This window comes from Dipodomys ordii, unplaced genomic scaffold (genome assembly GCF_000151885.1).
Source record: "Dipodomys ordii isolate 6190 unplaced genomic scaffold, Dord_2.0 Scaffold37, whole genome shotgun sequence".
Taxonomy (NCBI): Eukaryota; Metazoa; Chordata; class Mammalia; order Rodentia; family Heteromyidae; genus Dipodomys; species Dipodomys ordii.
The window spans coordinates 3,759,832-3,775,868 of NW_012267253.1; the positions used below are offsets into that span (position 1 = coordinate 3,759,832).

At 43.2% G+C, this 16,037-nt stretch overlaps 1 protein-coding gene across 2 annotated transcripts in view; it reads right to left on the minus strand.

Moving 5' to 3' along the window:
• Positions 1-16,004, minus strand: part of Kcng3 (potassium channel, voltage gated modifier subfamily G, member 3) — a 49,426-nt gene extending 33,422 nt beyond the window's left edge. The window contains exon 1 of one of the 2 annotated variants that reach the window (XM_013017937.1): positions 15,373-16,004. In XM_013017937.1, the coding sequence (XP_012873391.1) occupies positions 15,373-16,004 (632 nt within the window). Of the gene's footprint in view, positions 1-15,339 lie in introns of both variants that reach the window. The other variant, XM_013017936.1, reaches the window with a different exon arrangement.
• Positions 16,005-16,037: the final 33 nt, after the last annotated feature.

A 16,037-nucleotide genomic window follows, 5' to 3' on the forward strand; every position in this document is an offset into this window, starting at 1 on the left:
AAAGCCATAATTATGCCAGGTGCTAGTAGCTACTCAGGAGGCTGAGGTCTGAGGATCAAGACTCAAAACTAGCCAGGACAGGAAAGTCCATGAGACTCCTATCTCCAATTAACTATCAGAAAATCAGAAGTAGAGCTGGGGGTCCAAGTGGTAGACTGAGTGAAAACGCTCAGGGACAGTACCCAGGCCTTGAGTTCAAGCCCTATGACTGACACACCCCTCTCCCCCCCCTTGCCAGAAAAAAAAGCCAGAAGTGGAAGAGTGGCTCAAGTGACAGAGTATCATCTTTGACTGAAGAAGGCCAAGGGACAGACTCCAGGCTCTGAATTCAAGCCATAGTACCAATACAAAATGAATGAATGAATGAATAAATGAATGAATGGTCAAGGTATAATGAGTATTTTGATATAGCACATCTTTGTAAAGGATATTTTTAGATGACATTTCTTTTTTTTTCTTTTTTACTATGATACCTAACAACTCAGTTTGGCCCCTGAACCTGGCCCTGGGAATAAAGTAGAAGCTGAAAACGCTCTTCTTTGACACCCCGTGCTGCTATGCCACTCTGCCCAACACCTGTACTCACTTCCAGAGTAACACCCCCTTCTTCTGCTCATCATCATTAACTCTTGGGCCCTTCCTCTTGACAAGACACTACCAGAGCACAAGGGCAGCTGAGGAATTACTGGTACCTACTATTTGTGTCCTTTTTAAGTGTACCTCCTACTGTATTCGTGTAAAATCATAAACAACCACTACATTACTAAAATGGCCATCACTGATTCAGCAGGACTGCAGAATTCAGTTTTCATCACTCGTACCTCCCATCTCCTACTAGCATTTACTGGTTCAGGACTCAGGATGGCTGTGCCTGTACTTCAAAGGTGCTTTCTCTACCAGCAATGTACAGCAGTTATTTATTGCCATCTCACACCAACCTCCAAGCAGAGAATCTGATGTCCTTCAAGGTGGACTTCAGCCATAGATATCATCATGGAAGAGTGTTATAAATGGGAGTTAAGCAAACCTGAAGTTAATAAGATAGTTCCTAGCTTATAAATACTTGATATCCCCTACCAGTGTAAATACAAATAAAAGCCTTTGCTCTTCTAGACCACAACTGAATAATAAGTTCTGATTAGGAGAACAATCTGTGCATCAGGATAGGCCTCAGTGGGATCCAAGGGCAGCACCAGGCATCCAGCTGGCTAAAAGACAAGAATCAGCCACCAGTCTTCACAGCCACCCAATAAAGTAGGTTAGATTACTGCTATCCCTTTTTCATTTTTGCAGACCTGGGGACTGTACTGAAGAGTCTCACCTATGCTAGGCAAATGCTCTCCCACTCAGTCATATACACACAGCCCTTTCTTTACTATTTATTTATTTATTTAGTCGTGGGGCTTGAACTCTGGACCTGGAAGCTGTCCTTGAGCTCTTTAGCTCAAGGTGAGTGCTCTACCACTTAAACCACAGTGCCGCTTCCAGTTTTCTGGTGGTTAATTGGAGATAAGAGTCTCACAGATGTTCCTGCCCAGGATGGCTTTGAACGGCGATCCTCAGATCTCAGCCTCCCTGAGTAGCCAGAGCTGCACTAAGTTTCTCAGCTTGGTCTTAAATTGTGAGTCTCCTTTCTTTGCCTTCTCAATAGTATCTCTAGTTTTACAGATAAGACATAGGCCTAGAGAAGGAATAGACTTGAGGAACACACAGCTGGACAGTAGCAGAATAAAGTATGATTGTGGACCTGGGTAACTCCATATTGTAGAGAGCCAAACGTCAGCAAACTTGTCAGCTGAAGAATCAGGTGACAAATATTCCATATAGTTTCTACTCCAACTGCTTGATTCTGCTGACATCATGGGAAAGCTGCCACAGATTATATGTAAGAGAATGAGCATAGCTGTGCATCAATTAAACTTTATATGTATATGTCATATAATGTTCATTAGTCACAAAACAATACTTGATTTTTGTTTCAACAATTTATTTTTGCCCATACTGGGGTTTGGACTCAGAGATAGATGCTTACTTGACCTAGCTGAGCCTGCTTAGTTGGCTCTTCTACCATATGACCAACATCTCCAACCCAACTTTTTGCTGGTTACTTTTGAAGATAAGAGTCTGATTTTGAACTTTGAGCCTCTGAATTTCAGCCTTTTGAGTAACCAGAATTACAGGAAAGAGCCACAAGCAGACAGCAGTTCCAACATTTTTAAAATAGCTCAAGAGCTATATAGAAAATCAGACAGTTGGGGCTGGGAAGGTGGCTCAGTGGTAGAGCGCTTGCCTTGCATGCATGAGGCCCTGGGTTCGATTCCTCAGCACCACATAAGCAAAAAGAAAAAAGCCTCAAGTGGCGCTGTGGCTTAGGTGGTAGAGCACTAGCCTTGAGCTGAAGAGCTGAGGGACAGCACCCAGACCCAGAGTTCAGGCCCCACGACTGGACACCCCCCCAAAAAAAGAAAAGAAAAGAAAATCAGACAGCTCATGTGCAGGCCGTAGTTTACCCATCCCTCCTCCAAACCACATTGTTCCCACAACAGAAGATACAGGGACCACTAGACACCCTGTCACACCATGGGTCAGAGGTAAACCTGGCCAAATATATATCTCTACCTAGAAAATAGCAAAGGAAACACAGCCACTATAGCCTAGATCAACATGCTTAGGACTTGGGTGAGTGGCTGAGTGAAGTCCTCAAAGAGACGCTGGATCCTGGAGACTTCTGTGAGCCAGCTGAGGAAACCACCCAGCTAACAATGAGCCTGAATCTAGCATTCCACACATACCCAGGCCCACCTTAGTGTGTGTGTGTGTGTGTGTGTGTGTGTGTGTTGGTCCTGGGGCTTGAACTCAGGACCTGGGCACTGTCCCTGAGCCTTTTGTGCTCAAGATTAGAGCTCTACCATTTGAGCCATAGCTCTACTTCCGGCTTTTTGGAAGATAAAGAGTCTCACAGACTTTCCTGTCAGGGCTGGCTTTGAACTGTGATCATAAAATCACAGCCTCCTGAGTACCTAGTACCTAGAATTACAGGCATGAGCTATGGGCATCCAGCTTGAGCCTTTATTTTTTTGAGGCTTTTTCTTTTCCCCTGGGGATTGAACTCCTGCATTTAGGTAAACCACACTCCTGGCACATAGACTAAACTTCTAAAATTAGCCAATTATGCTTTTTCAAAACCCAAATTAATCTACAAATTCAAAGTCCAAACTATTTTTGCTTTTTAAAAAAGAAGACAGAGCTGGGTGCCACTGGTTCATGCCTGTAAATCCTAGCTACTTGGGAGGCTGAGATCTGAGGTTTGCAGTTCTAAGCCAGCCAGGATAGCTGGGGGAAGAAAAGAAGGAGATGAAAGGCAGATAGGCAGATGAATAAAGAGAGAAGGGGAGGAGGAAGAATGCAGTCACACTATTCAATGTATATTCTATGAAACTAGGAAAATCAAGGAGAGGGGTTGGAAGGGGCAGAATGGCAAAAGGACTGATATCAATCAAGAATGGCAATCCCTTTTTGCCATTATTTAAAGATAATAAAAATGTATGTTTTTTAAAAAAGAAGACAGTCTGAGCACAGTGGTTCATACCTATAATTGCAGCTACTCTGAAGGCAAAGGACTGGGAATATTACAGTTGGAGGCCAGCCTGGGAAAAGAGTTAGTGAGATCTCCATCTCAACAAGCAAACTGGGCATGGTGGTCCAGGCCTATTTTCTTTTTTCTTTTTTTTTTAATTTTATTTTATTTGTGAACATACTGTACAGAGGGGTTACAATTGCATGGGCAGGATAATGCAGGCCTATTTTCTTAGCTATGCCATAAGCATAGATAGGAGGACCATGGTCTGAAGCAGGCCCTGCAAAAGGGGCATGAAACCCTATCTGAAAAATACCCAAAGCAAAAAATGCTGGGGTTGTGGCTCAAGTGTAAAGCACCGATCTAGTGAGTGTAATACACAGAGTTCAAACCCGAGTACCCTTCTTTCCTAAGAATAGAAGGCAGGGTTGGGGATGGGAAGGTAGCTTAGTGATACAAAACCCTAAGTCTGATTCTGAGCACTGAATAAATTAATTACTTAAAATGTATAATTAATTAAGTTTAAAAACATGTTCCTAGAGTTGTAGATCAGTGGTAGAGTGCATGCTATGACATGAATGAGAACCAGGTTAAATCCCAGCATCAGAAACAAATAAGGATAATAAAGAAGGTAACACTAAACTCTCAGGCTTCAGGTAAGCTCAGTAGCAGAACACTTGGCTAGCATGCCTGAGGCCACAGGTTCCATGTTAAGCACCAAAAAACAAAATAAAACAAAACAAAACACTGACCCTCTTTATTGATACATCTATCTTCATGATCTACATGTCCCACCTTTATCTCAAGTTCTCCCACACTTTCATGGCAATCAGCTTCCTTGTTCAAAGACATACTCCACTCAGGGTCTGCTCTTCCTGTTCTGTCCAATTGGAATTATCTGGCCCAGCATTTCCATGGGTGCCTACTGCACCCCTCCTGGTCCTTGTTCAGACACTGCCTTAGTAAGGAGGCTCTTCCTGACTGAACTGCACAGGTATACACTGTACCCTCTTCATTATCCCACTGCATTGCTGCTCAGCTGTTCTCAGCCCCTGTAAGAGATTTACTTGGTGGTCTTGAAAGGAGACTCGGTTTTGTACCATAGCACCTAGAACACTTATAATTGGTGCTCAATAAATGTTGAATTTAATAAACAAATGAATAAGGACCCACCCAAAAAACTAATTGCAATTCTTTTTTTTTTTTTTGGTCAGTCCTGGGGCTTGAACTCAGAGCCTGGGTGCTGTCCCTAAGCCTCTCTGTACTCACGGCTAGTGCTCTACCACTTAAGCCACAGTGCCACTTTCGGCTTTTTCTGAGTAATTTATTGGAGATAAGAGTCTCACGAACTTTCCTGCCCAGGCTGGCTTCAAATCTCAATCCTTGAGTGTCAGCCTCCTGTCAGTGCATTACAGGTGTGAGCCACCAGCACCTGGCTTGAAATTCATTTTTTAAAATATAATCTGTTCAGGTCTAAGACAACTTACAAATCTCCTCTCTTCTACCAAAAAGGAAAACACAAACTAAGCAGGATGGTACATGCCTATAATCCCAACACTTGGATGGATGAGGCAGGAGGAACATGAGTTCCAGGCCAACCTGGGCACCCTGTCTCAAAATAAGCAAAAAAAAATCATTACAGGGCTGGAGGCATGACTCAAGTGTTAAGGGCCTGCCTAGCAAGCACAGGCCTTAAGTTCAAACCTTTGTACTGCCAAAACAAACATTCATTTACCTGGTTCTTTCATGTGTCATTCACTTTAAAATACATACCTATCATGAGCAAGGTCTATGTTACAAAGCATAGAATTTCTGTTCTCAAAAAATTCATAGATTAAAAGGAAGTTAGACATAGTCACAAGCTGGGCACCAGTGGCTCACGCCTGTAATCCTAGCTACTTGGGAGGCTGAAATATGAGGATCATGGTTCAAAACCAGTCCAAGCAGGAAAGTCTGTGAGACTCTTATCTCCAATTAACCACTAGAAAAACAGGTAGTGGCTCAAAGTAGTAGAGCACTAACCTTGAACCAAAGCGCTCAGGGACAGTACCCAGACCCAAAGTTCAAGCCACATGACTGACAAAAAACAAATAAAAAAAACCATACTCAGAAGCAACAAGACAAGCCAGAGGGTAAGAGGGGGTTTGAAACAGGGAAAGATAAAACTAAGGAAGTTCAGCTTCTAGTTGAGGGTTTGGGTTTGTTCTTCATTCATTCTCTTTTAACTCTCTTAATACGGAATCTCCCAACTTATCAGATGAGGATATAGGACCAGAGTGTGCACAGTGTATTAGCTGTCCAGCATCCTTACCTCCCACCTCCTGAATCTGAATCCTGGTTTGAAAATCACAGCCTTTTCCCTTTGTCATGCACTGCCCAAGAAAGTCAGATAACTGACTCTTCATCACACCATTTCTTTGCTAGTCAGTACAGACAAAAGTCATTCATGGACTAGTTACATTCATTTAAGTGAATGTAACTATTTCAAATACTAGAACAGAATCCACCAGTTCATGAATGAATTAATTCAAACACAAATGTTTTGCTTGTTGCTTTATCTGATTCATCTGTTCATCCAAAATGCCTGTCCTTTCCTAGACATTCATTGAAGGGATGCAGCATGGATTATACTCTTTAATCGCACAACTAAAACTTAATACTTAACGTAGTATGATGATTACCTAACTAGTATGCTTGAGCCCCTGGGTTCAATCCCACTCTATGAACTGCGGCATAGAAACACACACCCACATTCAGATCAATGGTAAGAAGCCTAAGAAAGGGAAAAAAAAAGTTAAGGAAGTTTAGCTCCTAGTTAAGACCATGGTCTTTATTCTTACATATACAAAGGTTATTACAGCCATTACTATCATTTCTAGGACAGATATCAACTAAATCAATTATGGTATCTAGGTACCTGTGGCTCATATCTGTAATCCTATGCAGGAGCCTGAGATCTAGGTGATCACATTCTGAGGCCAGTCCAGGCAGAAAAGTTCACTAGACTCCATCTCCAAAATAGCCTGACAAAAGAAGGGCTGGGGGGAGAATGGGTCAAGTGATAAAGCACCCATTTGGCAAGCATGAGGTCCTAAATTCAATCCTCAATACTATCAATTAAAAATAAAAGTTAGCCAGGCACCAGTGGCTCATGCCTATAATACAAGCTACTCAGGAGGCTGAGATCTGAGGATCATGTTTTGAAGCCAGCCTGGGCAGGAAAGTCCATGATACTCATATCCAATTAACCACTAGTAAACTGGAAGTGGTGCTATGGCTAAAAATGGCAGAGTGCTAGCCTTGACTGAAAAGGCTCAGGGACAGTGCCCAGGCCCTGAGTTCAAGCCCCATGTCTGACAAAAAAAAAAAGTTATGATCTATCCATACAATACTATATAGATAGTAATAAAGAGAAAAACGTGAATTTATATGGAAAGAGTTCCAAGATGTGTTGGGAAGTGAAAAAAGTTGCTGAACGATCTCTGTTATATCCACATGTGCCCATGGGATATTTCTGGAGGGCTACCCACTACTTGAGGACTGATGGGAGTACGGAAAGAATATAATAGTACATTTTCACATTATAGTATGCTTTCCAGTGAGCAAAATTTTCATGAAAAGTACATAAATAAAAGGAAAAATATTGAAAATGATTTGCTTATCAAAAGGAAAGGAGAAAAAAGCTCTTTGTTTAGAAATAAAACATTGAGAAAGCAAAGTTTCCATAGAATTCTAAAATTGGCAGGAGATAGAAAAACCCTGTATACGTTTAAAAGAAACAGTCCACTGTGAAAGAATAGGATTTAACTGAAGTTTGGGTTATGTTCAATCTTATCAGAGATCTATTAATTACTGACTTCTGAAAGTAACCTCCTTATCTACTGAGTAAAAGCACTGAGACATTCATCTTCCGTTTCAAATACTGCTTTTTATTTTTAACAGACTTCAAAACCTACTGGACTTATATAATATTGAGTGAAAAGGCCAGGGAAATCAGACAATTGATTTTTAAATTTCTATCACCTGGTGCTTCATTTTGATTATATATATGCTCTTAGGCTTACACAATGTAACACAAATTAAAGATCAAAACTCTCACAGGAAGCAACTTTTAAGATTATTAAAGTGCAGATCAAAAATTATCACAAGACCTTGCATGCTGAAAAGATTAAAACTCCAGAGAGAATTCTTGTGCTGAGACTGACTACAGGAACAGAAGTCCACAGGCAAAAGGGCCCAGATAATAAAAGGGTAACTACTTTATATCTGACCTGTCTGTCAAAGGTTGAGACTTGTCAAAGGCAACTAGGAAAGAGCAACTTTTAATAAAGTAGGCAGCAATGTTTAGTATGCTTTGGATTTTTCTTTTCTTTCTTTCTTTTTGTCAGTTGTAGGTCTTGAACGCTGGGCCTGGGCGCTCTCCCTGAGCTCTTCAGCTCAAGACTAGAGCTCTACAACTTGAGCCACAGTGCCACTTGTGGTTTTCTGGTGGTTAAATGGAGATAAGAGTTTCACGAACATTCCTGCCTGGGCTGGCTTTGAACCATGATCCTCAGATCTCCCTGAGTAGCTAGGATCACAGGCATGAGCCACCGGTGCCTGGCTTGTTTTGGGTTTTTTTTTGTTTGTTTGTTTTTTAAGACAAGATCTATATAGGCTTGCCTATCCTTGAACTTGTGATCCTCCTTCCTGTTATACCCCAAATCCCTCCAAGTGCTAGGATCATAGGTATATGCCAAAACCCCTGGCTGATACTTAATAATTTGTGTGTGTGTGTGTGTGTGTGTGTGTGTGTGTGTGTGAGAGAGAGAGAGAGAGAGAGAGAGAGAGAGAGATGATACTGGGGCTTGAACTCAGGAGCTAGCATGCAGTCCCTAAACTTTTTTTTTTTTGGTGGGGGGGTGGTACGGTCATGGGGCCTGAACTCTGGGTCTGGGTGCTGTCCCTCAGCTCTTCAGCTCAAGGCTAGTGCTCTGCCACTTGAGCCACAGTGCCACTTCTGGCTTTTTCTGTTTATGTGGTATTGAGGAATCAAACCCCAGGACTTCATGCATGCTAGGCAAGCATTCTACCACTAAGCCACATTCCCAGCCCCAGGATAAAAAAACAAAAGTTGGATTTTTTTTTATGGGGCTTGAATTCTGGGCCTGGGCGCTGTCCCTCAGCTCTTCAGCTCAAGGCTAGCGCTCTGCCACTTGAGCCACAGTGCCACTTCTGGCTTTTTTTTCCTGCTTATGTGGTGCTGAGGAATTGAACCCAAGGCCTCATGCATGCAAGGCAAGGGCTCTACCACTGACCCACCTTCCCAGCCCGTAGTCCCTAAACTTTTGTGATCAAGGCTAGCACTCTACTACTTGCAGTCAAAGCTCCACTTCAGCTTTTTAGTGGTTAATAAGAATAAGAGTTTAAAGACTTTCTTGCTCAGGCTGGCCTCAAATTGCAATCCTCAGATCTCAGCCTCTTGAAGAGCTAGGATTACAGGCATGAGCCACCAACATCCCAGATTAATGCTTAGTAATTTTATAAGATAAGTAATTTTTATATGTTAAAGTGCCCAAAGAGAACTCTAATCTTATTGACAATGCCAGAATAACAGAAGCTAGTGCCAATAATTCAGGCTACTCAGGAGGCTAGATCTGAAAATCATGGTTTGAAGCCAACACAAGAAGAGAAGTCCCTGAGATTCTAATCTCCCACTAACCATCTTAAAAAAAAGGGGGGGGGCTAAAAGTGGAACTGTGGCTCAACAGGATAAAGCAGAGCATTGTGAAAAAAAGCCAGATGCCAATAGCTCATGCCTGTAATCCTAGCTGCTCAGGAGCTGAGAACCGTGGTTCAAAGCCAGCCTGGGCAGGAAAGGCTGTGAAACTCTTTCAGTTGTGGGGCTTGAACTCTGGGCCTTGGCACTGTGCCTCAGCTCTTCAGCTCAAGGTGAGTACTCTACCACTTGAGCCACAGTGCCACTTCTGGTTTTCTGGTGGTTTATTGGAGATAAAAGTCTCATGGATTTTCCTACCTGGGCTGGCGTTGATCCTCAGATCTCAGCCACCTGAGTAGCTAGGATTACAGATGTGAGCCACCAGTGCCCAGCTATGACTGTGAAACTTTCATCTCCAATAAACTACTCAGAAAGAGCCAGAAGTGGCACTGTGGCTCTAGTGGTAGAGCACTAGCCTTGAGCAAAAGAAGCTCAGGGGCAGTGCCCATGCCCTGAATTTAAGCACCACAACTGACACCCCCCCCCAAAAGCAATGTACAAGCCCTGGTTTCAAGCCCTTCCCCCACACAAACAATATTCAGGTATTACTTGTGAGTAAACTGCCTTGGGAAATCTATAGAACATTAAGAACAACACCATTCTAAGATTGCTTCATTATTAGATTTGTTTATCTAGGAAGGCTTCAATGTACTCACTAAAGATCTCTTGCAAAGGGAGATGAGAGGTTTCAGCTGTGCAGTAAGGAAACTAGTCTATAATCCCTCCCCAAACCAGCCTCTGTGGATCACTCTTTCAAAGCCTCCTCCTAAAGGGGAAGTAATCCCTGTAGAATTCAATATATAGAGTCCAAAGCAGTCAAGCTGGAGGGACACCCAACACCCATAGACCCCAATACCATTTCATTCAATAGCTTCTTACACTTTCCTAGTCCAGTGCTATGGTTTGGATAATGAATGTTCCTCATGTCCATGTATTAAAGGATCAGTTCTCCAGTCTATAGCACTATTGGGAGGTGCCATGGAAGGAAGTTAGGTTACTGTGGGCATGCCTTTGACCTCCTTCCTGGGACCCTGGCCCTGAAGTTTCTCTCTTTTGCTTCGCAGACACCATGAGGTGTGCACCTTCTTGAGCCAGATGCTCCCACTACAAAGTGTTCTGTAGCCACAGGCACAAAGCAACAGAACCAAGTGACCATGGACTAAAATCTCTGGAAGCCTGAGCCAAAATGAACTTCTTTCCTTTTAAGTGGATTGTTTCAGATATTTTGTCCATAATGGAAAGCTAATACATGCTTATAGAAGAATTGTGGACTTAAGTCTAACCAGTTTATACCCTCTCCATTGCTACTCCCCTAACCCAAGATCCATAGTCTCTTGCCTCCTCTTAAAGCATCTGCAGTGGACATCTCTGTCCATTATCCACCCAATGAGTGGTGTTTTAATACATATTAGTCAGCTGGTGACATGGCTCAAATGGTAGAATTCATGCCTAGCAAGTGTGAAGCCTTGAGTTCAGAATCCACTACCGCCAAATAAACACATGAACAAATAATTCTACCACTAAGGTGGTTCACGTAATAGAATGCCAGCCTAGTAAGTGAAAAGCTGGGTTCAAACTATAGTACCACTGAAAAAGAAAAAGAGAGGGGGAGGGGAGAAGGAGAAAAAAATATTAAAAAGATAATATACCAGAATCTTTTCTGTGTTTCAAGCCAACCAAAGGCTTCTATGTCATGCTTAGAAGAAAAGCCAACATCCTTCCATGGCACACAGGCCTGGCTGTAGTCCACAGGCTTCCCTCCAACCCCACCTTGCACACACTTGCCCTTGAAATAAATTGTAGCCCATAGTGGCTTTCCTTCCATTCTACAGACAAGACAAGCCCACTGCCATCTTTTGCCCAGAACACTCTTCCCTCCATTGTGCCATGGCTCTTTCTTACATTTAGAACTCAATCCATGTTACCTTTCACAATCTGAAAAAAAGATCTTTTTCTTCTTTTTGTGGTACTGGCATTTGAAACCAGAACTTCATGTTTGCACACAGCCGCTCTACTACCAAGTCATGCCTCCAGACCCACACTCTGGAATTCTTATGTTTGCTTATTGTGTTGTCTGTCTCCCCATCCGACTATCAACAACAGATGGATGTTTCCATGAGAACAGAAACCTTGTCATGAAACTGTACCCATAGTGCCCAGGACAGTGCACAATTAGGCTGGTCAGAATTCATGATCATTGTTCAATCATCATGGGCTTTTTCTCTCAATAAACAGATATTAAAGTATAACTACTATGTTCTAGGAAATTGTAGTTGTCTTAATGAAGTCTTAAAGGAGAGAATAAAGTTCTTGCAACTCATAAACAAGAGCTAATTTATCATATCCTATCCTATCAAACAAGGGCTACTGCAGTTCTTCAAATCTTCAAAACTGGGAGAAGTCTACTGCCTTACTCCGAACAGCTATTCAAACTATGTAACACAAATTATGTTTCTGACCATTTTTAATGTAATATGAACACAATACATATTGTTCTAGAATAGTAATTTTTTCCTAAAAAGACGCAGTCATAATAATACAAGAGAACTTACCTGCCTCTGAGGGCTTTTCATCTACTCTAGTTTAGAAGCCAGGGTGTGTTTGTATGTGAAATTACTACCACACTAGGAAGGCTATTATAGACACCAACTAAATACAAACAAGCAATCTCTCAAGAGGTTTCAGATAAAATATTACCTCTACTAGCACAATAATAAAAGCTTCAAAAGAAAAAAAAAAGCTGAGTTGGGCTTTATCAATGATGTAAGGTGAGTAGCCTACAGATAATATAATAAGGGACACCAGGTAACTTGGGAATAAGTAAGCAGGCCAGACTGGATAAATGGGAGGCTGTAGGTAGCAGGGAGCACTCCTCTGTTCCTGGAAGTCCAAAATGAGCCCCTAAATTCTGTGTCTTTCCAATGTCCAGGGGTAGCTCAGACTCTTCCTACTATGTCCCAAAAGTTGTCATTTATTCTCCATTCTCACAACCACAAAGCAATCCAAGCTCTCATCCCTGCCCTCTGCAAAGATCTTCAATTTCATTATGTTTCATTGTGTTCTATTCTGCAGTGCTGGGGATGGAATCTGGGAGCTTGCATATGCTAGGCAAGCACCTTACCCCTGAGTTTATCCTCAACACTTGATTTTTTGAGACAAGGTCTTGCTATGTCAATCAGGCTGGCCTGAAACTTTCGTTCACCTTGCCTCTGATTGCTAGGATTATAGATGTGTGATACCATACCTGGTTTCAAACACATTTTTCCTGTGTTCAATTCCTCACTACCACCCCCCAACCCTTTCCAATCATGATATACATTTACCAAATTCATTACTTTATATGCATAACCTATTCAGGCCAAAAGCTATAAACCAAACAATAGCTGGACACTGCTGCAAAATAGTTATTGTCTTTTTTCTTTTCTCTAGTGACATCTCACTCTACCATAGAATTCTACTCCCTAAACATAAAATACAAGTTTCATGTCTATGCCCATGTTGCTCCTTTTCCTGAGAAAAGACTCCTGATTTTTTTCCCTCAAAGCTAGACCCACATGATTGTGTAGGTTGCATAAACTAGCTTATATAAGTGACACCCCCAGCCAGTGATGGACAGTGAACAGCCAATACAACCTCCCAATGATTGCTTATTTCCATCTCTCCCCACCCCCACACATATACCCTGAAGGCTTTCTCAGTACAATTCAACTCTTAGAGATCAATTGTGCCTCAAAATCTCACATCAATTGTTCTCTACAAGAAGTTATAATACTCAGAACTGTTAACAGGGCCTTGAACATAACAGATACTTAAAAGATGGTTGCAAATGACAATGGGCAAAACCAAGACCTGAGTGTTGGGGTGCTGGCCAGAGCAAGTTAATAATTAAATTGCAAAATACCTTGAAGGCTAAGTAAGGAGTTTTGGCTTTCTTTGGTAGATCCCCAGTCAAACAATCAGAATGTTTCAGAAAGATTAATTCAGCAACAACAAACTGGCAGGGGGTGAGAGACTTAGGGTCTGTTTTAGGAAGATAGTAAGGTGCTTCCTCTGTAATATGTGGCCTAAGTAGTACTTAGCCAGTCTTTAGTTCATCTGTTTGGGACTACAGATACTGGTTTTCATATACTGAAACTCAGAGGGGAAACTGAAAACTGGGCCATTAAGCCAAGAAAAACATGTATTTGCTGAAATATCTGGGTATCTAGGAAACAGTCTGACTTGAATAATTATATACATACATAGATATGTATACACAGATTAAGCATTACTCTCATCTTCCTCCTTCACTTCTACAGTCTCCCTCTTCTCCACCTCCCACTTCTCCCTAGAATTATTATTCAGCTCTCTCACTTCCTTCCAAGGGCTTTACATTAGTGATTTCCAGGCTGCTCATTCTCCCCAAGCCCCTCTTCCTCAGTTTTTGTTTATACACTGGTTTAGCCAACCTCCTCCCTCAATATCTAATCCAGTAAGTCAATTCTCCTGTTCTTTTTCCTTAGGCAGTTCAAACCTTCTCTAGCCTTACAATTCTAGTTACTAGTGAATCATTTCAAGACTAGTCATCTGTGGCTCATTTTTCTATGACTACTTCAGAAAAAAAAACAAAGACATTTATTTATTTAGGTATACAAATTAAGTTCATTGTAATTTTGGAGTACCAAGTAAGTAATTCTTATCTGTAAATTGAAAACAGACCCTAATACACTGAACAAAATGAGTTTCTTAATTTATTTCTTTTCAAAGCATATATCTTGGATTTCATGCCAAGATGGCAGAGCAGTATTAGGCTCTGAGGTCCTAGACAATTTTATTTACTTTGTAGATTTATATAGAAATCTTTACACCCCACAGGAAGAATATTACGTAGAAGGAACCCACTGTAATATCAGAAACACAATTTCTAACACACTCATGCCTATCAGAAGAAGATTACAAAGTACGTACAACCTTGAATTTAAAAAGTGAGTGCAGGGGGGAATTAAACGTGAATTGAGGGGGAATCTTAACACCATTATCAAGCAAAAGTAAAAGAGAATATACAAGTTGATTTTTGTGTCCAAAATGGCTGTCTCCCTTAAAAAGTCCAACTTTAGTCTGCTGATTCCTCCCACCAAATATGCAAAATAAACTCACTTGTACTAAAAAGAGAAGTGTTACCACCATTAAGAGAACTAGGCATGATCTTAGGGAAGATTAAAACATTTTCCTTATATTCTAGTCGAAAAAAAAAATACATCAACTTCTCAAATACTGTTTCTGTATTCGAGCAGTTTCGATTTTTCCTCCCTCCAAGGACATGGTTTCTTGTTGACGTTTTTTTCCCCCTTCCCCATACTGAAAGACCCTCTGAATGTCGCAGTGTAAATCTCTGGCACCAAACGGTGGTCAGGAACTTTCCTAACTCCATTCCTTTATAGGAAGAGAAAGAAAAGAGCACAGACATCCATTATTCAAAAATCTATCGTTAAATTAGCCTCCTTTACTATACGCAATTCCATTACAGCACACATTATGCCGGGGGCAGGGTGTGTAGAATGTGTGGGCAGTGCCCTGCGGGGCCACATTTCACCAGAACAACACTTCATCTTTTCTACCATCACCAGATATTGGTACAAATTTCAAACTGCTCTTCGCTCTAGGTGAAATGACTGCAATCCTAGTAATAAAAGTTGAGAGAAATCTAACTAGTAAACAGCCATTTGCTCCCGAAGCCAACTCCAAAGATGGGGAGGTTGGTACATCTCTGCCTGCCCCTTCCCCAAGCCTGGGTGTTTCACCCTCCAGATGTGCATCTGACCCCTAGGCCAGAAGGACTTTATGGCTGGGAAACTGAGCTTGGGGAGGGGACCGACGCGCCCCTCGGTGAGCACGCTGGGGGATCCCATTGGGCACCAAGTCAGCCTGGCAGACAGGAACGGAGACGGGACGGATGGACGCACGGACGGGACGGACGGACGCAACAGGACGGACTGGAACGGGCAGAGAAGCAAGTGCGTCCTACCCGGAGGGCTCCCTCCCAGGGACGGCGGAGTACCTGCTCCGGTCATCCAGGCTGCGGTTGTCGGCGGCCGCGGCGCGCCAGTCGGGTAGCGTGCTGGCGCACAGCACCACCATGGACACGATTACGAACACCACGGACACGCTGGCCAGGATCTGCGCGGCCAGCGACGACGTGGGCTCCTCGAAGGTCCGCCGCATGCGCTCCAGCCAGCGCCTCGAGGGAGCCACCTCGGCCCCGGCGGGGCGCGCCTCATCGCGGCCCAGCGCGCCCGGCTCGTCGGCCGAGTAGAAGGTGTAGGTGTCGGACATGCGGTCGTCGAGGCGGCGCTGGCAGCAATACTCGAGGTGCGTGCCCTCCAGGCCCCAGTAGATCATCTCGTTGTAGAAGGAGAGCTCGCACATCCGCGGCGCGAAGCGCAGCTTGCCGTGGCCTCGCACGTACAGCAGGATGAAGCCGAAGGCCTCCGAGTGCCGGTCGAAGAAGTACTCGTTGCGCTCGCGGTCGTAGTCGTCGCACACCTCGAGCACGTCGCGCTCGGAGCGGCAGCCGTGCAGCCGGCTCACGCGGCGCAGCGGGAAGTCCTTCAGCAGCTCCCGGGCGAGCGAGTACCGGGCGCCGCCCACGTTCAGCACCACCGAGGCCGCCCCGCTGCGCCCGAAAGTCATGGCTGGCCGCCCCGGGGCCCCGTGGACCCGAGG